This window comes from Lepus europaeus, chromosome 7 (assembly GCF_033115175.1).
Source record: "Lepus europaeus isolate LE1 chromosome 7, mLepTim1.pri, whole genome shotgun sequence".
NCBI lineage: Eukaryota > Metazoa > Chordata > Mammalia > Lagomorpha > Leporidae > Lepus > Lepus europaeus.
In genome coordinates, this window is record NC_084833.1 from 7951684 (window position 1) to 7978706 (window position 27023).

General features: G+C 38.3%; 2 protein-coding genes across 2 annotated transcripts in view; one reads left to right on the plus strand and one right to left on the minus strand.

The window, feature by feature from the left end:
• Window positions 1-15166, plus strand: part of LOC133762929 (steroid transmembrane transporter SLC22A24-like) — a 31245-nt gene extending 16079 nt beyond the window's left edge. Inside the window, exons 5-10 of the mRNA XM_062195964.1 lie at window positions 178-301; window positions 5755-5870; window positions 10421-10635; window positions 12035-12143; window positions 12884-13087; window positions 13978-15166. Of these exons, the coding sequence (XP_062051948.1) occupies window positions 178-301; window positions 5755-5870; window positions 10421-10635; window positions 12035-12143; window positions 12884-13087; window positions 13978-14038 (829 nt within the window). The 3' untranslated portion in view covers window positions 14039-15166. The remainder of the gene's footprint in view (window positions 1-177; window positions 302-5754; window positions 5871-10420; window positions 10636-12034; window positions 12144-12883; window positions 13088-13977) is intronic.
• On the minus strand, window positions 7876-8805 carry LOC133762930 (peptidyl-prolyl cis-trans isomerase FKBP1A-like). Its single transcript, XM_062195965.1, has one exon. It carries the CDS (start codon window positions 8755-8757, stop codon window positions 8431-8433), a length of 327 nt encoding a protein of 108 aa, XP_062051949.1. The 5' UTR covers window positions 8758-8805; the 3' UTR covers window positions 7876-8430.
• Window positions 15167-27023: the final 11857 nt, after the last annotated feature.

The window sequence follows — 27023 nt, forward strand, 5'->3', positions numbered from 1 at the left end:
ACTTGCTGATGGTCAGATCCATCCTGCCCATTAGGAAGACCAGTCCAACGGAGGAGGCACACATGATTAGAAGTTACCCTACTAGAATTTATAATGTTGGAATTATATGGGAGGGAAAAGAACCTTAAGTGACAGTTAAGCCATTGAATGTTAACTGATTCTTTGCTCTTTTATCAGGAGGCTGGTGGAGTCTGCTCGGTGGCTGGTTACCACCAATCGGCTAGAGGAGGGCACCAAGGCACTTAGAAGGGTTGCACGCATCAATGGAAAAGAGAGTGCTGGAGAGATCCTGACGGCTGAGGTGATTTGGAAAGGGGAGCTGGTGACTGGGATAAAATGCCATGACCTCACAACCTCCTCAGTTGGGTTCCTGGAAAGACTGCAGGCCCAGAGTTAGAATTCTGTGGGTGGGTGATTACATCTCTCTCTTGATTCCCCATTGATTTGTCATTGCAGGGAAGGGACATTAATTTGAACATAGATATTTTAACTCACTGACAAATTATACATAATAGTTTGAATAAATTCCTTATTAACATTACTTTGAACATGTAAGAGAATATAATTAAAACACCTTTGATTTCTCTATTTCACTAGCTCATGGTCCCTTTAGGGTAATAAGAAAGCCAATAAAAGACGAGATAATTGTCCTTGCAGAATTATGCATCATATGTAAGCCACATGCTGATCTACCCAATATGAGTATGGCAGTAGGATGGATGATGGCATTTATATTCTCCTCACTAGAGGGATTGTGTCTGTACAGAAAAGTATCTGAACAGGCTTTCTCTTTTTTGAAATTTCTTTTCTCAAGACTCAAGACCAGATCCTGATGTGCCTCATTCAAGTACTGTCTCACTCATTCCTATAAAAATACAAATATACCTACAGTGTACCAGCATGGTAATAGGTATTACTAAATGAGTAAATCAGAGTTGCTGCCAGCAAGTAACTTACATTTTACTATGGGCACCAAAATTAAGACACCATTATATAGAATAGGTGTTATGACAAGGGTATGCAAACAGCATTTTTTGAGAGAACACAAAGTAGTATTCACTCTGTCCTTAATAGGCTAGGGAAAGAGTAGGAATTAACTGATAAAAATGTAAAAGAAAGGCATTGCAGGCATAACACAAACTAGTTGATAGCGGCACAACAGATAACTGGTACCGTATCAACCATGAAAGAAACAAAATGCTTTGTAGAATAAAATGTTAATAAAGGAAAACACAAATTTACTATCTTCTGGGTCTAATGACTGTGTTTCTCTGACTTGGTAAATAAATTGTTATATGCAAATCTCCCCAAAAGCCTTATTTCATTATAGCTTGAATTCAAAAGCTGTAATCTTTTTTAAAAAAATATTTAATTATTTGAAATTCAGAGCTACACAGAAAGAGCACTTTCATCTGCTGGTTCACTCCCCAGATGACCACAATGGCCAGGGCTGGGCCAGGAGCTTCTTCTAGGTCTCACACAGATTTGGCAGGAGCCCAAGAACTTGGGCCATCTTAATCTGTTTTTTTCCCAGGCCATTAGCAGAGAGCCAGATCAGAAGTGGAGCAGCCGGGACACAATCTGGCCTCCATATGGGATGCTGGTGTCACAGACAGTGGCTTTAGCGGTTACATCACAATGCCAGCCCCAAAAGAATATAAATCTTAACATGAAAATGAGGTTCAAGTGACGATGGACTACTTATATGTAGTTCTCTACTTATGGCACCTTTCTCAATGTCCTCAGCACATCTACTGGAGTAGATACAAGCATGGACTAACTACTAACCTAGAACAACAGATGTCACAATCGTTTATAGTCTACCTATGGAAGTAGCATCGCATCACTTTTGCTACATTCTGTTTAATAGAAGCAACCCACGCTTGAGAAGAAGGGACTACACGGAGTTTTAATTCCAGAAGGTGGTATTAAGGATTATGATTCAAAGCTGCTCACTTCAGTTTTCACATGAAAAAAAAAGTCTGTTTTATCTGAATTTACAATATGTCCACCTTATTCTTAAATGACATTTTTATGTTTATTTTTGTGACAGAGAGGAAGGGTGGGAGGGAGCAATGAAAGATAGTTTCTATCTGCTTGATCATTCCCCAAATGCCTGCAATAGCCAAGGCTGGGCTGGGAATGAAACCGGGACTCAGGAATTCAATCCAGGTCTATCATGTGGGTGGCAGGAACCCAATCACATAAGCAATCATCATTACCCTCCAGGATCAGCATTGCCAGAAAGAGCAGGATTCAGGATGAGGAGCCAGAACCAGGAATCAAACCCATGTACACTGATGTGGGACACGAGTATCTTAACCACGAGAATAAACATCCACTCCCACTTTGATCTCAGAATGTATTCTTGCATGTTCTCTACCGCTAGCATGTGTTAATTACTACTCCAGATTTGTGCATCTGAGCCCCTTTCCTACCTCAAAAGGCAAAATACTTCCCCAAGCAGATATTTTGTTCTTTACTGTAGTCACTGGTCTGGTAGGAGGGAAATGGTGATAGAATACAGCAGTGGAGTAATATGTGTTCTTACCAGCATAAAATTCTATATCATTGTCTTGAAACAAGGTGGGAGTACTGAGTTTTAGTAGGTATGAGTGGATGAGGCTAACAGGACAAGGGAGAGTGAGGATTCAAAAGAATCAAATGCCTCAACCCAGACATACCCATCCCAAAATGAGTCCTGCTTTCTCTCAATTGGGGCCACGGCATTGACTAAGGAATCCATCCAAGGTTCAGATTTCTATAATTATCTTAAGCTACTCTTGAAGTTAAACCTGGAGACTTGCTCTTCACTTTTTCTGCCCTCCACCAGTGGATGATGAGGGTCTCTATGCATGCTGCTCTTTATATGCACTGTCTGGAGTTCACATTTCACTTTATAATGGTGTCAATCTCTCGTCAGTTTTACCTTGTCTTTCTTAAATGCACTGATGGTCCCTACAATAGCATTCTGATCCCAAAGTCCTAATTATTATTTTTTAAAACTTTCAGAATTCTAGATTATATACATGTCAGCACATCTTCCCCATCACTAACCCATCCCTGTTCACTTTCAGTGAAATTTTTAAGAGTTTAATCACAGTAGCATGTTCCATGAGCACAGCTATGAGATATTCATGGGATGATCTAGCTCTAAATTCTCATTGTTGTATCAATAGCCTAGTACTGTTTTGCAAGGTCATAATTTCATATTGGTTATATACATTTCAGGTTGACATATGTGCCTGAATAAATTTTAGCTAATCCCTGCAAAAATAGAAGTGTTAATTTCATTTTTAAACTGATATGTAACAATTCTACATACTTAGGGAGTACCATAGGAGGTTTTAATACCTATATAAATTGTGTATTGTTCAAATCAGAGTAATTCTACCTATCTCCTATTCATTTGTGATTAAACATGAATATTCAAAATCCTTTCCTTCTTCCTTTTTCATTTTTGGAAATACATGAGGGTAGTTCAAACATTTCATGAAAAGTAGACAGAAAAATAAGTTTATTTGGGTATAAAAATGTTGACAGTCATGTATATGGGAGGTATTCAAAAAGTTCATAGGAAATGTGTGTGATGGCAAAACTATGCATGGTTTTCAAATTTTTATATAAAAAAAAAACCTTTGAATTCCTTGATTCCACAAGCTAAAGTACCCTCATTATCACTATCTGTAGTCTCTATAGTACAGTAGAACACCAGAACTTATTTCTCCTATCTAAATATAATTTGGTGCCTGTTGACCAACTTTTTCCCATATTAAATAATGTATAAATGTCAAGGCTAAGATTCTAAGCCAGATTTGTGCAGCTCTAAAACTGACTCCTTTGAAAATACTGGTCTTCACTGTTCATTGGTGTGGACTAGGCAACACTCATACTCCAGCCACATATGCCCTGCTCTTTCCTCTGCCTTTAACCTTGCACTGCATTCATGAGGGGAGGCAGCACGCCGATCATACCTAGGAAAAGTTTGCTTGGAATCAAATGATGAAGTAGAAACCATTCACTTGCGTGGCTTTTGGTGCATTTTCCAAAATTAGTTGGCTGTTGATGAAGGGATTCATTTCTAGACTCTCTCTTCTGTACATGATCTCTATGTCCATGTTTATTCCATTTTACTATAGCCCTGCATTGTACCTTGAGGTCAGGTATTGTGATGCCTTCAGCTTTGTTGTTGTATTCAGAATTATTTTGGCTATTATGGGCCTTATGTGCTTCTATATGAACCTTAGGATTGTTTTTTCCAGTTATGACAGCAATGTCATTGGAATTTTGATGAGGATGACTTTGAATTTATAAATCACTTTAGGTAGAATGAAAATTTTAATAATATGAATATTTATTCTTCCAGTCTATGAACTTGGGAGGTCTTTCCAAATTTTTGGTTCTTCTTCAGTTTCTCTCATGCATATTTTATCATTTTCATTATAGAAATCTTTCAGCTTCTTAGTTAAATTCATTTCTGGCTATTTTTTCTTATCTATTATGAGTGGGACAGCTTTTCCGATTTCTTTTTACAAGTGTATTGATGTATGCAACTGCTATTGATTTTTGTATATTGATTTTATGTCCTGTAACTTTACTGAATCTTTTTATCAGATTTAATAGGTTTTTGGTGGATTCTTTAGGGTTTTTTATAGAATCAGGTAATCTGCAGACATAAAACTTATTGCCAGCACACCGGGTTTTAGTCCCGATTGGGGTGCTGGATTCTGTCCCAGTTGCCCCTCTTCCAGTCCAGCTCTCTGCTGTGGCCTGGGAGTGCAGTGGAGGATGGCCCAAGTGCTTGGGCCCTGAACCTGCATGGGAGACCAGGAGAAACACCTGGCTCCTGGCTTTGGATCAGCATGGTGCGCTGGCGCAGCGGCCATTGGGGGGGTGAACCAACGGAAAAGGAAGACCTTTCTCTGTCTCTCTCACTGTCCATTCTGCCTGTCAAAAAACAAAACAAAACAAAACAAAAAAACAACCTTATCTCCTTCCTTTTCCATTTATAGAAAGTTGTATTTCTTGTTCCTTGATGCTTTCTATGGCTAAGACTCTCTTACTATAAAAAAAGGAAGAACAAATCTCTCATGTTCAGTGGATAGGACAGAAATATTGAAACTAGAGGGGCTGGCACTCCGGTGCAGTTGGTTCAAGCCCTGGCCTGAAGTGCTGGCATCCCATCTGGGCATCAGTTCTAGTCCTGGCTGCTCTTCCAATCCAGCTCTCTTATATGGCCCAGGAAAGCAGTAGAAGATGGTCCAAGTCCTTGGTCTCCTGACCCACGTGGCAGACCTGGAAGAAGCTCCTGGCTCCTAATTTCAGATTGGCTCAGCTCTGGCCATTGCGGTGATCTTGGGAGTAAACCAGCAGATGGAAGACCTCTCTCTGTGTCTCTACCTCTTTCTATAACTCTGTCTTTCAAATAAATAACATAATTTTTTTTAAAAAAATAAACTGGAAACCAATACCTTTTCATTGTTTTCCCTTTATAATATAAATATTTGCCAGTGCTTTGAGCTCCTCATGAGTCCTATAGTTAGACATTTATTTCTATACAACTCTTCTGAGTTCCTATTTCTCATTACACCTTTTGTACACTCTCCAAATGTGAGATAGATTAGTCAATGCCCATGGTCCTCCCTAGACAGAAGTGTCCATGCACTTAGTGAATACCATGATTTCTCATCTTCTTGGACTTACTACTGTGCATTATTGATATCTGACAAATGCTTGTTACTTTTGTTGTTGAAGTTTGTGAGATCCAACATGCAAGAGGAGCTGGACAAAGCCCAGAACAAACCATCAGCATTCCAGGTGCTCCGTGCACCCAAGCTGTGCCTGAGAGTCTGCTGCCTTGGCTTTGTGAGGTGAGTTCCATTGGGTGATGCTTAACTTTAAAATAATTGGAGATGAAAATTAATTTTTTCTTTCAAAGACATCAGCAACATTTCTTGAGGACAATGAACACATAAGAGAAAAACAAATGATATAAAAGGACTGTCTTTTTTAAGTTTTTTAAACTTTTATTTAATAAATATAAATTTCCAAAGTACAACTTTTGGATTATAGTGACTTTTTCCCCCCGTAACCGCCCTCCCACCCACAACCATTTCATCTCCCACCCCCTCTCCCATCCCATTCACATCAAAATTCATTTTCAGTTATGTTTATATACAGAGGATCAATTTAGTATATACTAAGTAAAAATTTCAACAGTTTGCACCCACACAGACACACAGAGTATAAAGTACTGTTTGAGTACTAGTTATACCGTTAATTCACATAGTACAACACATTAAGGACAGAGATCCTACATGGGGAGTAAGTGCACAGTGACTCCTGTTGTTGATTTAACAATTGATACTCTTAAAATGCCACGTTTCAGAATAGCCTAACAGCCTAAGATTACCCCAGCACAAAGTGCATCACTCAAGAGTAGGATTATCAGGAGCTTTAGCATAAAATATACTTGTACTTGTGTTAACTTTTTGTGAAGGAAAAGTTAAGCACAGGAAAACACAAATCTTAAGTGTTCATCTACATCAGTTTTAAATCATTTATAACGTATGTAGCTGCCCTGCACACAAGCACACTTTCAATATTCCTTTAGTACAGTCTGTCAGGTCTCCATTTTCTCCAATTAATAATTGTCTAAAAGCACCAGCTATTCTTTATCACCCAGATTACTTTTATCTGCTCTTGAGTATCATATAAGTGGAATCTTACTACATGCACAGCTTTATATATGTGAAACTCATACATTTTGCTTTGCATAGCAATTATTTAGGGTTTTATTACTGGTAATTTTGTATTAATAGATCATAATTATTTTCCCTTCTTCAGTATATGACTTTTGACTTTTTAACTTTTTTTTTACTTGTGGGATATTATAAATTCCTGGGCTTTAGGGGTATGTGTGTGTATTTGGCTATAGTAAGCTACTAAATAGTATTCCAAAATGAGTGTACAAATGTACATGCCAATAGCAATTACAGGGGTTTTGGTTGTTCCATGTCATTGCCAATACTAATTATTCTGAAATAAAATAATATTTAGTTATTCCAGTGGCTGTATATTGTGTCATAATGTGATTTTAAATTTCACTTTCCTGATAACTGGTAGTGAAGAAGTGCTTATGTTGCCTTACAATTGTCCATTTTTATTAGGCTGTCAATTTTTTCTTATTTATATCTTTTTAGAAATATATTCTAAATGCCTTTTCACAATCTGGGAATTACCTTTCCACTCTCTTAAAGGGTGTGTTTTGATAAGCTAAATTTCACAATATTCATGAAGTTTTATTTATTAAATTTTTTTTTTTGGAGAAAAGCCAGCATAAAGCACTTTATTGCAATAATAAAACTCGAAACTCATGTGGTGCTGGAGCGAAGTAGGGGTAGCAACAGTTTCTCTCACCAGATCACTACACAGGAGAGCAGAGGGGTGTGAAGGGGCCGGGAGGCAGAGCCAGGAAACGCCGATATCAGCGGAGACAGCCAAGCATCAAACACCAGGAGATGCTGAAGCTGCGATGACCAGCATCACTTTCAAGAGAACACTCAAGGATGTGTCGTGATGGCCGGGCTTTCGCTGGGTGATGGTCTACAAACAGCACCTTCAATTTAAACTTTCAATTAAAAGTTTCTTAAAATTTAGGAAGTGTTGGGAGTCTTGGATAGTTAGGAGATTATAAAAGTTCTGAAAATCCACAAAAAAAAAAAAAAAAACCACAGGATGGAGGGGAAAAGAAAAAGCCAGGTCACAAAGAAGGCTTCAGTGGTCTCTGCTGGCCCAGGGACAGGTACCTGTAGTGTCCAGCATTGCAGGGAAGTGATCTGGTGTCAGAGGCAGAGGGTTTCGGGGAGGCAAAGGCTCTCCTGTCCCCACTTCAGTCTGGGCAGGGCTGTTACTCTACCCCGAGGACCTCTCAGCCCTCAGCAGCATCTCACTTCTGCTGTGGCTTTGCAGTGCCGCAGCAAGACTGTTTAATACATAATAGATACAAACCTCATCCAAAAAATAAAAATAAAATAAAGATTCTTGCAAACCCCGTTCCCCAACACCAATTCCTGTTCTAAAGTGAACCCATCACTTGTGCTGTTAACACCTGACCACATCTTCGCTGGAAACCTAGACCCAAGATGGAAACTGAATCTTCACCCCAAAACGAGAACAGAATAAATCGAGTCACTTGAGGTTTATGGCGTATGGTTTAGGTGATCACACATACAAGGGGAAGGAAGAGTAAGCAGGGGTGTGAGAAGCAAAGCTGAGTGACAGAACACATTCAGTCGGGCAGATATTTGTACAGAGGGCATAGTGGAACTGCAGGAAAAGCTCCGGATGGATTCATGTGCACGTGTCTGGAGCACCAGACCCTCCATGGCAGATCCAAGAACAGGGAACTAAGGGAGGAGGCCATTCCTGTCATTCCAGTTTTAGAAGCTCCACATCGAAGACGAGAGTGGCATGTGGTGGGAGGATGCCTGGGTGCCCAGTGGCACCATAGGCATAGTCTGGGGAGATGGTCAGTTTGGCTCTCTGACCCACACTCATCTGGGCGACCCCTTCTTCCCAGCCTCGGCTCACCTCCTGCTTGCCCAGCATAAACTTAAAGGGCTTGTTCCTGTCCAGGGAGGAATCGAATTTCTTTCCATCTTCAAGCATCCCGGTGTAGTGCACCACGCAGGTCTGGCCGCGCTTCGGGAAGGTGCGCCCGTCTCCGGGGGAGATGGTCTCCACCTGCACTCCCATGGCGGCAGCGGACGCTGGGTGGGCGGCGAGGCGGGCAGCGTGGACCGAGAGCAGCTAAAATTCTTTTATTGCTAATGTTTCTGGTATCCTGCTCAAGTAATCTTTGCTATCCCAAGTTTACACAGATGTTCTCTTCTCAAAACTTGTTTCACCATTCACATTTTTACCTTTTACTCAACTGAAAGCAATTTTTGTGTAGGATCTAAGATAGGGATCAAAGTTCATTCTTTCCTGATGGATTGACAATTGACTCACCACCCAATGAAAATACCATCCTTTCTCCTTTTAATTCCTTAGGCAATTAAAGTATCACTGTGTTCCTAAATCTGTACATATAAAATTTGTATACCTTAACTAAAATTTAAAAAAAAATTCATATTGCATAATCTGAACACATAGAGTCCAAACATAAAAAAGCAAAACAAAATCCTCACCCTTCCGTCAAATCTCTTTTCTGGTTGTTTCCCTCTTCCTGAATAAAATCTATAACAAGCAGCCTAATATCTACTCTCCTTGCCAGTAATTTAAAAAAAAGTCCAGTTTGTTCATTCCCAAGAAAGGCCTCATCTTATCAATTAATTTATTTCAGCCATGCACATGAAAGTTCAGATGTTCATTCAGAATTAGAGCATCTCTGTTTCTCTGATCTGGGACAGCCTTGGAAGACATGGGGGTTGATCAGGCCACAAGAAGAAGATGTTATTGACTACTTTTCTATTTCAGCATGTTGTGATATCTCTCACTTCTAACCTATAGGCAGGTGTCTCAATACTACATATTCAGAGTCGGGAAAATGAGAATACCAAATGGGGAGGAAAGGACTGAACATTGTTAAATGTTGGAAGCTGGGCATAGTAGAACATCTTCCCTGGCCACTTGTGTGTAGATTGTGTAGAAGCCTCCAAATGCTGTTTAGTCTTTCACTCCATTTCTTGTGATGTAAGAGATCCATTTTCCTCTGGATTCTACAAATACATTTCAAGCCCTTTTTTCCTCCATCCTTTTTTTCACTAAAATGACTTCTGGCCAGGTCTCTTCTAAAACCTTTACTAGCCTGTGAACAAATCCATATGTCCTGCATATATACCACTGGAAGGACACATAGCTGCCACTCTGCTTATCTCAATTCTGATGCTTTAGGCTAATAGTACATTGGTTCTAGTTGTTATATTGCTTAAAACTGGCCACCTTACCCTTCAATCCAGGAAACCTATGGAGAGCTCTTCACCGTAACTGTTCTTCTAGCCTCCCTCAGTAGGATTAAGGTGAAGAAGGACTCCACACAGAGGAAAAGAGAAGATAATCCCATAGGATGTTGAACCATAAAATGGAAAACCACTATTTTCCTAATTTCCAGCATTCCACCCTCTCCTTGTTCAAGTCTTAAGAACCTCCATTTGAGGTTTCGTACTGGAGTATGTGTATATTTGATACTGCTTTTACCTCTTAGTAAACACTATAACAAAGTGTGCATTTGACTTTGTGTTCTACCATAGTTCATGTTTAGATCATTGCCTTAAGAAGAAATACACTATGAAGCAGTGACCACATCTGCCGGGGCCAATATGGTCATTAATGATAAGATTAGCCTTCAAAATTGTAAGCAACATTTCTTAGGCTCTAAACTTTGTTAAATATGTTCTTACTCCTTTACACACTTCAGACTGGGAGCCACTGTGCCATTGATGGGCCTGATACTCAACCTACAGGAGCTGGGGAGCAGTATCTTCATGTTCCAGGTCATCTTTGGAGCTGTCACATTCATATCCAGATATTCTGCTTATTTGATGATGAAGCACACGGGTCGTCGAATCAGCCAGTCCCTGTTTTTGTTCCTGGTAGGACTATTCATTGTGGTCAACACCTTTTTGCCCAGAGGTAAGAGGCAGGAATTTTGGGGGAGCAAATGGTTTTTCTCAGTCCTTAGGAATTACATAGGACTTACATGCCTGATGCCAAAAAGTGCCATTGACACTGAAAGCTGAAAGGTGGCCTGAAATTAATAAGAGGGCTTGAAACTGACTCTGATAAGAAGTTGTTAGCAGGGCTTAGGCTCCAAATGAGCCGGTATCAGCAAGGGGTGGTTCCGAAACATAGGTGTCTTCATGACATACAGGATGAACCTGGACACCAGGTCCAACTACACAGAACAGGTTCTCTAGTGGTTATGGTACATGTGTAGGGCTAATCACACTAAAATGATCTTGGAGAGGGTAGGCCTTGCAGTTGTGGTTATATCCAGATGGGCACACAGTCCTCTCACTTCCTCTCTCTGGGACTCCTTCCAAGATTTAATGCCTTCCTGATTTGTCCTCTCTCTCCCCTTTTCATATTCACTTTTTCTGAGACTGGCATTTGAGTCACTATAAATGCAGCCCTTTTAGAAGAAGCCTTGTGATTATTGTGAAATAAAAATCCCTGGTTCAGTCAGAGAAGTGCTCATAGTAACAAAGGGAGTATCTCATCATATTGTATCTTTTAGCCTGTTTTGGAATCTGTATCTAAACAAGGAAGAGATTAATAAATTTGCCCAGATTCTCATAGAATCAATTTTACTATTGAATGACATTACGTAATGATTATGGGTTCTTTATCTGTGTTTTCAGAGTAGGAATATACTTTTCATGATCCCAGACTGGTGTGGTACATTTCTGGTACAAGTTTGCTGATTTGTAGGCCTGCCCTCTTTATTATTGAAAGTCCTGTTTAGATTATTTTCATACAATTTAATAAGTGTATTTTTGAATTTTATTGTGTTTCTCAAGACGACATAGCTTATTTCTAAATAGAAATCCTAATGCAATTCTGAATTATTATTCTAGAGTCTGGGACTCTTCACACTGTCCACTCCCAAATAAACTCAATCTGGTTGTTACTGTATTGGTGGCATACCTGTCCCACATCAAAATGTGTTCCCCACACACTTAATTCTAAATGTTCCAGACATGAGTCATCAATTTCTCAGCTATCTGTTTATGTCTCTGTGCTTTTCAGAAAGTGCAAAAAAAAGTAACACAATAAATAAAATTATTCAAAAATGCAGGAAGAGTTGAAGCAACTAATCAAGATCTTTTCATTCACTGCTTAAGCCATGACATTCTGCAGTCCAAGTTCATTTGTTTACCCTTGATCTCTGGGAGCTTGCAGGCTGCATACCTTATGTTTCAGATCTAAAATCCTCCAACATCCCCCAGTAGAATCTTCTCACAATTATTTGGAAGTTGACTGATTTCATCACCCAGTCTTTCATGATTCTCACTGGTCATCTTGTCTCCAGAAATGCAGACTCTACGTGCGGTATTAGCAACTTTGGGACTTGGTGCTGCTTCTGCTGCCACCACTGCGTTTTCTGTCCACCACATAGAACTCATCCCTACCATGTTCAGGTACGAGAACTAAAAGAGCATCTCTGTTTTCAAAACAGGATTTCTGTGCACTAATTGACATTTGTCATGGGAATAAAACTGAGACTATTTAGATGCCAGAGGACTAAATCCTAATGCAAGTTAATAGCAATCAATAACCTAATAAGCTAAATTATACTTGACCGTGTGACAAGTCCTATAGTGTGTCATCTCAAGAACCACTCTCCAAGAATGGCACTACAATCATCCCTAGTTTAATAGTGAAGAAATTGAGACTTCAAGCAATTACTAGCATTATACTATCAAACAGAAATCCATAGCAGTAAATGTTGCCAAGCTCGTGGGTTTTTTTTTTTTTTTTTGACAGGCAGAGTGGACAGTGAGAGAGAGACAGAGAGAAAGGTCTTCCTTTGCCATTGGTTCACCCTCCAATGGCTGCCGCGGCTGGTGCGCTGCGACAGGCGCCCCGCGCTGATCCGATGGCAGTAGCCAGGTGCTTATCCTGGTCTCCCATGGGGTGCAGGGCCCAAAGACTTGGGCCATCCTCCACTGCCCTCCCGGGCCATAGCAGAGAGCTGGCCTGGAAGAGGGGCAACCGGGACAGAATCCGGTGCCCTGACTGGGACTAGAACCCAAGCTCGTGTTTTTATTAACTTTGTTGCAGTGTCTCCCAAAATTAAATGAAGATGATAAATGAGAACTTGTGCTACTTAACTCTACATGTTTTTCATTGTTGTTTGCATTGTCATTTGCACTCAAAGGTCAACACTATCTGGAGTCAATAATATGTTTGGTAGAGTTGGGTCAGTACTGGCCCCCCTCCTGATGACCTTAGTGGTATATTCTCCCCACCTGCCCTGGATCATGTATGGAGTCTTCCCCATCCTTTGTGGCCTGATTGTCTTCTGCCTTCCGGAAACCAGGAATCAGCCTCTTCCTAACACCATTCAGGATGTGGAAAAGGAGTGAGTAAATCCTGTAGCTGTCACCAGAGTGGGGAGTAGCTGGGTCAATAGCTCTGTCATGAAGAAAAATGACCTTTTGAAGATTTCGGCCCAAGTAGGCTCAGACCCGAGCTATTTGTCTCCATGTCCTTTAGTTCAGTAGCAACCTCACCCCAACCCACAGAGGTGTCAGACGCCTTGCAAGGCTCTCTAGGTCACACATATCACCTCACACTCATAGGTTTAGTGGAGAAAAGACCAAAAGGATCCCCAATATAAAGGATTCATACTCTTTACCCTTATGGGAAATGCACACTTCTGACATTTTCTCATAAATCTACCAAGACTCAAATGTTTCATTTCCAACACACCAATTTTACCATCCATAAGCTCAAGGAACACTTGATAAAATGTGGGAAACAAAATGAGTTTGCCTTATGGATACAAACCTGTTTATTGCTTTGGTTAGGAAGATGTATGGAACAAGCTTCCTTGTAGAGTTGACAGTATGTTTAAAGGAGGTAAGTCTGCTGGGATACCTATGAGATTTAGTCAAATTCACTACCAGAGGTAAAGAAACTTTGAAGAGAAGCAATTTAGTAAAATAATTTGAAATAAGGAAAAAAGTGAAATTACCTGTAAAATTTTCCATTGTCCCTTTGATTTTTGTTCCATGATGTCATTGATCAAATGTCTACCAAGACAACAGTGAGAATTGAAGTATTCAACACTGCCTTCTCAGGTATTTTGAGGTATCAGGACCTTTTCCAGCATAAATATGTCAATAAATAAAAGGTCTGGAATTACACACCTAGAGGTAGAAGATCAGCTTGTCCTCCAGCATGCAGGATATGTACAGTTATTCTACAACTTCCATTTGCTCATTTTTTTGTTTGAATTTTTCTTCCCAGCTCAAAAAAATTAAGAAGAGTAAATCAGGAAGATACTTGCATGAAAGTAACACAATTTTAAGGAATTCTCAAGAGTGGACCTGAAGCACAAAATATAAGAGGGAAAAAAAATCAAGATTGTTCCTGTATACCTATAAAACCAACCACAATGCAGTGGATAAATGGATGCCTTTTACAATTGTGGCACTAAATATATCAATTTTCCCCAAATAATTTGTGATTTGTAAGTTTAAGTAATTCCAGCGAGCAGTTGTTTGTTTTGAGAAGTAGTTGCAAGAGTAGTTCCAAATTCTTCTATAAATAACAGTCAAGATGATTTAGAAAAAAAAATGGAATTTTCATGTGATCTAGACATCTAACTTCTGAGTATATTTTAAAAGGAAATGAAATCACTGTGCTGATTGATATCTGCCCTCTAATGGAGTCAACCTAAATGGCTAACAGATAATGGATAGATAAAGGATAGTATAGATACACAGGAACTATTATTCATCTGTTAGAAGAAGATCATATCTTTGCAACCACATGGATGGACCTGGAGGACATTATGTTAAGTGAAATAAGCCAAGCACAGAAAGACAAATACTGCATGATTCCATTCATATGTAGGAGCCATAATAATTTGATTTCATAGAAATAGGGGATGGTAGTTTCCTGAGGCCGATGAGTGAGGGGAGTGTTTGGGAGCTATGGGTCAAAGAATATGAAATTACAGTTGTGCAGGATGAGTAAATTCAAGAGAGCTATTGTACACCTGGTGACAGTAGTTGATAACATGTTGTACTCTTGAAAACTGCTAAGATAGTGGATGAAGTTATCACTATAAAAATGATGACTAAGTGATATGTATATGTTAAAAAACTAGATTTAACCATTCTTCAATGCATATATACTTCGAAAGTCATGTTTTAAATGATAAATGCAGACAATTTTATCTGTGAATTCAAAAATTAAATCTGAAAAAAGGAGGCACATGGATGACAAAGAGGCTCAAATATGATGAAATGAATGCTGGACTTTAAGAAACTACAGTCATGAGAACAGCAATAGAAAATCCAACCACAAGTCATGATAATTCCAGACCCACACTCATGCATGTACAAATAACATATGACACTCTGCACCAAAAGTCAGTTCTTAATTGAAAAATTATGTAATAAGCTTTTTAGAAATAAATCTAGAAAAATTATGGCAATGGAATCCTCTTCATTATATTTTTTGCATTCATTTTCTTTTTATATTTTAAACTAACATGAATCATTTTAATTATTATAAATGTCAATTAAGACTCAACTGACAAATTACTTCAAAATATATGTGTGTATGTATTTGGTATTTATCAATATGAATAAAATTCTACTTCTCCACAAAATGAAAAACAGATGTTTTTCATAGTGAAAAAAAAACCCACTAGTGTAATCAATGTGTAAAAAAAGAGATCCAAGATGGCTGAAAAGGGTACAGTCATGCAAACCTAAACTGCTTTGGGATATGGAAAGAGCAAAGGAAGGAGAAGGGGGTCTACTGATAGAAATTTTCAGGGAAGAAGTGAAAAAGAGACTCCATAGGACAAGAGTAGGGAAGATATCACTGCAACCAGAGGCACGGCACAGCCAGCTGCCAGGTGTGAGCCACATCAAAGTTCAAAGAAATTGCCATGTGCCCTGCCTCTCACAGCTTTAGCTGAAAGCAGATTCCACAGTCACTCTCTGACTTGTACTTCAGGCTGAAGAGTTGACTGAGGATTGAAAAACTGCTGGGCTTGGAGCAGGGAAGTGATCTTCCCCTTTCCACTCCTGCACAGTGTCATATTTAGCAGCAAAACATCATGCAGTGTGCCCATGTTCTACCAGCATCATAGTCAGAGCCAGGCAATGTGTGGGGCAAAAGAGATGCCCTGCATCCTGCACCTGTGCAAGTCTTTAGGCATTAGCCCCAGTGTTACGCTCAGGTGCTCTACATGACCCAGGGGGATTCATTTTAGCTTCTTGGAGGGTAATACTAGAAACAGCCCATAAAAATCTACTACTGTCCTGGAAGACCTGAGTAGTGGCACTCTATATCCTGCAACACCAAGACAGTAATAATTCCTTCTAAATTTCTTAGTGTCCATGGGATCTACCCAGTGGACATAGGGAAGAACCTGCATGCATTCTGCTTCTCTGGACTCATACACTTTAGAATAGACCTCAGAGTAGAACCTTCTATATACATTGTAGTCACCCTGTAGGACTAGAACAGAGTTGGGCTCACATCCTTTAATCCTAAAATTAGGGGTATTAGTATTATAAGCCACACATCTTTTGGACTCTCCTAGCCAGACTTAAGGAAGGGCCCATCCATATCACATAGTCCTAGACCCACAGCAATTGGTGCCATAAGCCCCAGCATCACTCAGTTTTGCCTGTAGGACAAGGAGGCAGCCACCCTTGCCTCCTTCAGCACCAAAAATAAGGCCCTGGCTATCACATTTGCCAGGGAGACTGACACTCAATTCACTGTGAACCAAAGGTACACACCCTAGGAAACATATTCATCTCAAAGCCATACTTGATTCTCTATGAACTGCAGCAGACTAGTCCTTTGTGTCACTTATAGACATAGCTGACATTAAGACAAAAGAATTCATTTAGAGGCTCACCTAGAACCAAAGCCAAAGCAACAAGCCAAGTGACACGTGAACTCTAGTTAAACCATATACTCTTTTCCAATAGAAAACACTCCGGAAACCAGAAAGGATGAATACACCAGATGTGTGGATGCCAATATAGGGATACACAGAGACATGATGAATCAAGGTAGTATGGCACCTACAAAAGAACTGAATAATTCTCCAGAATTAGCTCCTGAACTGAAGGCAATCTATGAAATGGCAGATATAATTCGAAATAATGATTGTAAGGCAGCTCAATGAGATGCAAGAGAATGTAGATAGACTGATTAAAGAAATGAAGAAATCAGTGAGTGACATTAGTGAAAATGTTACTAAGGAGGTAGAACTCATCAAGAAGAACCAAATAGAAATTTCGGAGCTGAAATCTTCAATCAGTGAAATAAAAAATACGATTGAGAGTTTTAAGAGCAGAATAGACGACATGGAAGAAAGAATTTCTAATCTTGAGAACAATAATTTTGAAAAAAATAAAAAATAATTGAAAAGAATGAAGAAAGTTTATGTGAAATATGGGATACAACTAAAAGACCAAATATTTGTATTATAGGTATTCCTGAAGGAGAAGAAAAAGGTGTTGAGAACCTGCTAAGTGAAATAACATTTGAAAATTTCTCAGGTCTTGAAAGACACAAGGACTTTCAAATATAAAAAGTTCAAGGAACTCCAAGCAGACGCAATAAAAAAAAGTCTTCTCCAAGCATATTGTCATCCAAACTGTCCAAAGTTAAAGACAATAAGAGAATCCTAAAGACAGTAAGGAAAAAGCATAAAATTACATATAAAGTAAAAATAGATTAATATCAGACAAAAGAGGAAGGAGAAGGAAAGGTGGGAGCATGGGTGAGAACAATGGTAGGGTGGGAAGTATCACAATGTCCTTAAATCTGTAAATATGAAATACATGAAATTTACTTACCTACAATAAAATATTAAAAAGAAACCCTATAGGCCAGAAGGAAGTGGGATGATAGATTTAAGGTCTTAGAAGAAAAAAATACTTCTAAATAAAAATTTTATATCTAGCAAAACTATCCTCTAAAAATGAAGGAGAAAAGATTATGTTCTAGATTAAAAAAACAACATAATTTACCACCACCAGACCAGCCTTACAAGAAATTGTAAAGGGCATCCTGCATTAGAAATAAAAACCAAGAAAACACAAGACACCACCAAATCACTAGCATAGCAGGTAGAAACATCCAATCAAAAAATGTCAGGTCTAAGTTCTCATCTGTCAATACTTACCTTGAATATAAATGGATTAAATTCACCAACCAATAAACTTTGGTTGGCTGATTGGATTAAAAAAAGCACAACCCCACTATATGCTGCCTTCACAAATAAAAACAACAGACTGAAAGTGAAGGGTTGGAAAAAGGTACCAGGCAAATTGAAACCAAAAGTGAGCAGGCATAGCTATACTAATAGCAGATAAAACAGACTTTAAATAAAGCTGTAAAAACTAAAGAACGTCCTTATATTTTGATAAAAGGTTCAATTCAGCAAGAAGACATAACAGTCATAAATATGTATATACCCAAACAAAGATCACCCAGATATATACAGCAAATACTGATAAACACAAAGGAAGAGATAGATTCCAATACTATAATGGTGACTTCTGCACCGCACTGTCATCAATAGACAGATCATCTAGACAGAAAATCAATTATAGAACATCAGAGTTGAAACATGCTATTAAGCAAATGTAACTAACAGACATTTACAGGACATTTCCAAGTAGCTACAGAATACACATATTTCTCATCAGCTCATGGAAATATCCATCATTTTCCAGGATAGACCACGTGTTAGGCCACAGATAAGTCTCAGCAAATTTTAAAAGCTTGAAATCATACCATGTATCTTCTCAGACAATAAAGGAATAAAGCTAGAAATCAACAAGAACAATAATACACTCAGAAATACATGGAAATTAAACATTTTTGTTAACTTAAACAATTTGTCATTTTAAACAATGATCATCTTTGAAGAATTTAAGAAGGAAATCAAAAACATTCTTGAAATAAACTTCCACTTTGACTATGACCCTATCGGAATAAGATCAAAGCTGGTGAACCCTAAAGGCTTCCATAGCCTTGGCAACTCATGACTAGAGCCTAGGGAGATTACTGATGCCATAAACAAGAGTGTCAAATTGTTAAATCAACAACAGGAGTCACTGTGTACTTATGTCTCATGTGGGATCTGTCCTTAATGTGTTGTCCAATGTGAAGTGAAGCTATAACTAGTCCTAAAACAGTATTTTTACCCTTTGTGTGTCTGGGTGCAAACTGATGAAATCTTTACTTAGTATATACTGAATAAATCTTCTGTATATAAAGATAATTGAAAATGAAAAAAAAGCCTGGTGTTAAATTGGAAATGGCATACAAAATTAATCAATTTTTTAAAAATATCATGTAGGATCTCTGTCTTTAATGTGCTGTACACTGTTATTTAATGCTATAACTAGTACTCCAACAGTATTTTTTCACTTTGTGTTGCTATGTGAGGGCAAACTGTTGAAATCTTTACCTAATATATACTAAACTGATCTTCTGTATATAAAGAGAATTGAAAATGAATCTTGATGTGACTGGAAGGGGAGAGGTAAGGGGAGAGTTGTGGGTGGGAGGGAAGTTATGGGGGGGGGAACCATTGTAATCCATAAGCTGTACTTTGCAAATTTATATTCATTAAATAAAAGTAAAAAATAAAATAAAATATAGAACATAACATTGAAAAAAAATAAAAACACAAAATCAAAACCTGAAAGATACAGTAAAAGCAATATTAAGATGGAAGTTTAGGGGCCACGTTGTGGCGTAGTGGGTGAAGCCTCCACCTGCAGTGCCAGCATCCCATATGGGTGCCAGTTCAAGTCCTGTCTGCCCCACTTCCAATCCAGCTCTCTGCTATGGCCTGGGATAGCAGTAGAAGATGGTCTAAATCCTTGGGCCCCTGTACCTGTGTGGGAAACCCTGGCTTCAGAGTGGCACAGTTCCAGCCATTGCAGACATTTGGGCAGTGAACCAGAGGATGGAAGATTTCTCTCTCTCTCTCTCTCTCACTCTCTCCCCCTCTCTCCTCTCTCTCTCTCTCTCTCTCTCTCTGCCTCTGTGTCCCTGTGTCTCTGTAACTCTGCCTTTCAAGTAAATAAATAAATAAATCTTTTTTAAAAAAGATGGAAATTTGTAGCATTAAGTGCTTACATTAAAAAAGAGAAATGTCTCAAATTAAAGATCTAATGATACATCTTGAAGACTTAGAAAAACAAGAACAAACCTATCCCAAGATTTGCAGAAGTCGAGAAATTGTAAAAATAGAGCAAAAATAGAGGAAACTGAAACAAAAACAATACATAAGTCAACAAAAAAGTTGATTTTTTGAGAAAATAAGCTAGATAAACCTCTAGCCAGAGGAACAAAGAAAAAATAAAAAATAAAGAAAGCTAAAGATGAAAAGGGGGACATTACAACTGACACCACTGAAACACAAAGGATCATAAGAAATTACTGTGAAGAACTATATCTTAATAAACTGGAAAACCTTAAACAAATGAATAAATTCCTGGATTCATATGACCTACCAGGATTAAATCAAGAAGATAACCTAAATAGACACATAACAAGTGCTAAGATTAAGGCAATAATCAAGTCTTCCATCAAGGAAAAGTCCAGGAACTGATGACATTACTACTGAATTCCACAAAACATTAAAAGCGGATGTAACTCCAACACTTTTCAAGCTATTCCAAAGTATTGAACAGGATAGAACTCTGCCAAAATCTTTTCATTATTTTGATACCAAAACCAAAGACATGTCGTGAAAAGAAAACTACTGACCTATATCCTTAATGAACATAGATGCAAAGATTCTCAACAAAATACTAGCAAATCAAATTCAAAGCTACATCAAAGAGATCATACATATTCATCAAGTAGGATTTATCCCAGAAATGCAAGGGTGGTTCAACATTCACAAATCAATAATTATAATAAGTCACATAAATAGAATGAAGAAGAAAAACTACATGGTCATCTCAATAGATGCAGAAAAAGCATTTGATAAGATTCAACATCACTTCATGATTAGAAGAGGAACATTCCTCAACATTATAAAGACTATATATCGCAAACAGACAGCCAATATCTACTACATGGGGGAAAACTGAAAGCGTTTCCCCTCAGATCTGGTACAAGATAAGGATGTGAATTTTCATCACCTTTAGTTAATATAGTACTGGAAGTGCTAGCAAGAGCAATTAGGGAGTTGAAAGCAACAAACTGCATCAGACTTGAAAAGGAAATCAGATTATCCATTTTTGTGAATTATATGATGTGTACATGAGAAAACCTAAACACTCCACCAAAAAGCTATTAGAATTGATAAACCAATTCAGTGAAGACCTGAGACTGTGAAGTTGCTGGGAGAAAATGTAGGGGAAACACTCTAAGACATTGATGTAGGAGATGACTTTTTGGACATGACTCCCAAAGCAAGGCAACAAAAGCAAAACTAAACAGTTGTGACTGTATCAAACTGGACCAACATAATCCTGAAATCTTTACTTAGTATATACTGAATCGATCTTCTGTATATAAAGATAATTGAAAATGAAAAAAAAACTTGGTGTTAAATTGGAAATTGCATAGAAAATTAATCAATTCTTAAAAAATATCATGTAGGATCTCTGTCCTTAATGTGCTGTACATTGTGATTTAATGCTATAACTAGTACTCCAACAGTATTTTTCACTTGGTGTTGCTATGTGGGTACAAACTGTTGAAATCTTTACTTAATATATACTAAACTGATCTTCTGTATATAAAGAGAATTGAAAATGAATCTTGATGTGACTGGAAGGGGAGAGGGAGCAGGAAAGGGGAGGGTTGTGGGTGGGAGGGAAGTTATGGGGGGAGGGAAGCCATTGTAATCCATAAGCTGTACTTTGGAAATTTATATTCATTAAATAAAAGTTTAAAAAAAAGAAAGGAAAAACAGTCTATCTCTCCCACTGTGTCTCTGTTACTCTGCCTTTCAAATAAATCAATAAAAGAATGGTAAAAAGATGTACAGATTTAATAGTGATCAAATAAACACACACTAAAACGAAATGCCATCAGTGATTTTCCAAAGCCACAAAGATTTTTAAATGCAGCTTTTTTGGGGTGGGCAAAGTACAATAAAATGGACATTTGTACAGTACTGGGAAGGTGGGATATACAATAAAGCATGTTACAAAGCTGCTAAATCCCCTGAAAGCTGGAGAAAATCTTTATTTTAATATTTCTAGGGATAATTAATAGAAAATAAAGAATAAGAGCCTCTAGAATAACTTCTAGAAGTAGTGTTTGTTTCATTGTTTGCTTACTTTGTTGGCTTAGTTGTTTTTAAATTAATCTATCTTCTCCCATGACTACCCTACATGTTCCTTAGCTCCTTACTTTAGAATATCCCATATTGGTGCACAGTTATATTATTTCCTTTTTTTCATTTTATTAATGTTATTTTTTTAACTTTTATTTAATAAATATAAATTTCCAAAGTACAGCTTTTGGATTACAGTGGCTTTTTCTCCCCCCCTTAACATCCCTCCCACCTGCAACCCTTCCATCTCCCGCTCCCTCTCCCATTCCAGTCACATCAAGATTCATTTTCAATGATTTTTATATACAGAAGATCAATTTAGTATATATTAAGTAAAGACTTCAACAGTTTGCACCCACACAGAAACACAAAGTGTAAAATACTGTATGAGTACTAGTTATACCATCACTTCACATTGGACAACACATTAAGGACAGATCCCACATGAGACATAAGTACACAGTGACTCCTGTTGTTGACTTAACAATTTGACACTCTTGTTCATGGCGTCAGTAATCTCCCTTGGCTCTAGTCATGAGTTGCCAAGGCTATGGAAGCCTTTAGAGTTCGCCGACTTTGAGTTTTGAGTATTTCAAACATATTGTAATTTAATTTCCTACTTTCTCTATATGGTATAGCCTTGAAGAAAAAATATAATGGTGTATATTCTTGGTATTAACAGGAGAACAGAGTTTATTTCAAAGCCTCATTCACAGTAAGATGTCATTATTTGTCCAGCCTAGTGATTTGCCTAAGAACTCATTTCAAAGACTATTTGACTTGACTTATGACTTGCAAATGGTAGAAAAAACAAACAAACCCAGCTGGTTCACTGGAGCATCTGAGGCAGACTTCTGGAGGGGAGAAGGAAAGCGCCAGAGATGTTGCCAGCATGGAGATACACGAGGGCCTTATAAAAAGGGAAACTAAGACCACAGCATCCAGAATCCCAACACTCAGGAAACTCTATAGCAGCAGGACTCTGACAGGGAAATGATCAGCAGGACTCCTACTCATGCCACAGAAATCTGAAGCCTGTGCTGCTGGAGATACCTACAGCCCTCACAAACATAGGCCTTTTAGAGGAGCTTCTGTTACCACATAGCTACATTGCTACAGAGGAATATCCCAGCCCATGTTATGCCTTCTTCCATTCTGGCCTTTATGTACAGTGCCTTCTTGAGTACTCATCCATTCAGGGTCTTTAAAACAGCCAACAACTGCCCCCAGAAGTTCATCACACCCAGTATAGAAACTAGCTGAGTTCGAACACCTACATTCCTAGAGGCTCAGCAGTATCCAAGCAGGTTTCCTAAGGCAAAGTCCACTGATGCCCCTGCAGAGCCATCAGGCAATCCTGTCTACCTTCTTTCAGACCCAAGGAGCTGCCAAACCACCAGTTCTCCATCCTTGGCTTATTGATGCCCCAGCCAGCAGCCATGTCTCACAGAGTGCATGAGCATAGCTCTGGGGCTGACTCCCCCAGTTCCAGGGTGCAGGGGATCTGTCCTTTGTCCCACACATTGCCCTGACTCTGACCACAATACTGGTAGGAGCAGAATAAACTTGTGCTGTGTGGCTTTCACTGCTGAGTATGGCACTCCGTGTGGGTTTGGGAGGGGCAGAAAGGAAAGCAAAGCAGCTTCCCTGCTCCAAGCTGGGCAGTTGCTCGCACCATAGTCAGCTCCCCAGCCTGAAGCAAATGTCAGTGGTTGACTGCAGAATTCCCTCTCAGTGGAAACTGTGAGTCCATACAAACAGACAAGAATAAACCTCCCCTCTCATTAAAAAAGTGAGATTTACCATGGCAAATGTCGGGTGTGTCACCTCAGATACAACCTTCACCCTGGAGCACTGAACCTAGAGCCTTGGACACACCTACCATTTGCCTCTAGGTATTTCCAGAAAGCAGACACTCTACTAGTCACTCAGACATAATCCAAAGATAAAAACAGCCACAGTGAAAAAAAAAAAACAAATGAGTATCTCCACAAATGCCAAATAACAAACTCACCAATTCAAGAAACAAGAGTAAGGAAGACTACATGATGTCCCCAAAGGAACACAACACTTCAGTACTAGCTTGTACAGATGATGAGATTGAAGGAATGCCAGATAGAATAAAAAAATTGATCATAAGATTACTTAGAAGTTATCAGAAGCAAGTGCATGAACTAATGAAATCCATACATGACATGAAAGAAAACTTCTCCCACGAAATTTAGATCTCACAGAGAAATCAAAATGAAACCTTGGAATAAAGAATTCAAGAGAACAAATAAACAATGCTGTGGAAAGCTTTAACAACAGACTTTGTGAAGCAGTGATTTAGAAGATGAGCCAAAGGAATTATAAAGTCAGACCTAACACAAAAAGAAGAAATTAGAAAACTAAAAAACACTGTTAGTAATCTAAAAGATATTATCAAACAACCCAACATATGCAGTCTAGAGTTCCTGAAGGCATGGAAAGAGAGAAAGGATTAGAAGGCCATTTTAGTGATATAATAACAGAGATTTTCCCAATTTGCCTACAGAAAGGGACATTCAAATACAGGAAGTATATAGGACTCCTAATAGACATGACTATAAGGGAACTTCACCATGATGCATTGTAATGAAACTCTGCACAGTAAAATAAAGAAAAGAGTCTAAAATGTGCACGAGAGAAATGCCAGATAAATTTCAGATGATCCCTATTTAAATTCACAGCAAACTTATCATTAGAAAACTTACAGGCTAGGAGAGAATGGTGACATATATTCCAAGTCTTAAGAGAAAAGAACTGTCAACCCAGAATACTGTACCCTGCAAAGTTCTCATTTAACAATGAAGGTGAAATAAAGACCTTGCATGACAAACAGGAATTGAAAGAATTTGTCACCACCCATCAGGCCCTAAAAAAGATGCTTAAGGATGTGCTGCGCACAGAAACACAGAAACATGGTCGTCCCATGGGAAGTGGGATACACAGCAGACTCGTAGAATGGCAGATGTCCTAAACAACACTCTGGCCTCAGAATCAGCCCTTTAGGCATTCGGATCTGGCTGAAGAGCCCGTGAGAGTATTGTAGGCATGGAAAGCCAAGACACTCTGGCAAAAGAAAAAAAAAGACCTAAATGAAAGATCTCTGCGAGTGAGATCCCAGTGGAAAGAATGGGGCCATCAAAGAAGGAGGTACCCTTCTCCGAAGGGAGGAGAGAACTTCCACTTTGACTATGACCCTATCGGAATAAGATCGAAGTCGGCGAACTCAAAAGGCTTCCATAGCCCTGCCAACTCATGACTAGAGCCTAGGGAGATTACTGATGCCATAAACAAGAGTGTCAAATTGTTAAGTCAACAACAGGAGTCACTGTGTACTTATGTCTCATGTGGGATCTGTCCTTAATGTGCTGTACATTGTGATTTAATGCTATAACTAGTACTGAAACAGTATTTTTCACTTTGTGTGTCTGTGTGGGTGCAAACTGTTGAAATCTTTACTTAATATATACTAAATTGATCTTCTGTATATAAAGAGAATTGAAAATGAATCTTAATGTGACTGGAATGGGAGAGGGAGCAGGAGATGGGAGGGGTGCGAGTGGGAGGGAAGTTATTGGGGGGAAGCCATTGTAATCCATAAACTGTACTTTGGAAATTTATATTTACTAAATAAAAGTTAAAAAAAAAGAAAGAAGGTAAAAGAAGTAAATCCCTCAGTAAAAGTGCAAAGGAAATCCAAAATAAAAAAAATAGAAATATCTATGGAAAAATGGCAGGGCAAGTGATTACTTATAAATTTTTATGTGGAATGTAAGTAGCCTCGACTCTTGAATTAAAAGACACAGATAGATAGAACAGATTAAAAAACAAGACCCATCTATTTGCTGCAACACATCTCACCAACAAAGATGTACACAAAGTGAAAATGAAAGGATGGAAAAAGATATTGCCTTAAGGATGTGTTTTACACAGAAACATGATCATCAATATGAAAGAAGGTAAAGGAAGACAATCTTTCAGTTAAAAAAAGGAAGTTCAAATGTTAAATTAGTAATATCTTTGAAAAATATGGATTAAAATAAAACCATCTATATTCTGCTTACAACAAAGGTGCGTGCAGACTGAAAGTGAAAGATTGTAAAAAGATATTCCATTCCAACAGAAACCAAAAAAGAGCTGGTGTAGCCATCTTAATATCACACAAAATAAACTGTAACACAAAAACTGTTTTAAAAAGACAAAGAAGGACACTATATAATGATAAAGGGATCAATTCAACAGGAAGATGTAACTATTATAAATGCATTTGCACCTAAGTACAGGGCACCTGGCTATTTAAAAGAAATGTTGAATTTGGCAAAGTAGCAGGATATAAAATCAATGCACAAAAATCAACAGCCTTTGTATACACAGACAATGTTTGAGAAAGAATTCCTAAGATAGATCCTATTCACAGTAGCTACAAAAACAATCAAATACCTTGGAATAACTTAACTTTGGATGTCAAAGATCTCTACGATGAGAATTACAAAATCTTAAAGAAATAGAAGAAGATACAACAAAATGGAAATATCTTCCATGTTCATGGATTGGAAGAATCAATATCATCAAAATGTCCATTTCCAAAAGCAATTTATAGATTCAATGGAATACCAATCAAAGTACCAAAGACATTCTTCTCAGATCTGGAGAGAATGAAGCTGAAATTCATATGGAGGAACAAGAGACCTTGAATAGCTAAAGCAATCTTGTACAACAAAAACAAAGCCAAAGGCATCACAATACCATATTTCAAGACATACTACAGGGTAGTTATAAACAAAATAGCATGGCACTTGTATAAAAACAGATAGATAGACCAATGAAACAGAATAGAAACACCAGAAATCAATCCAAACATCTACAGCCAACTTATATTTGATCAAGGATCTAAAACCAATTCCTGGAGCAATGTAGTCTATTCAACAAATTGTGCTGGGGAAACTGGATTTCCACATGCAGAAGCATGAAG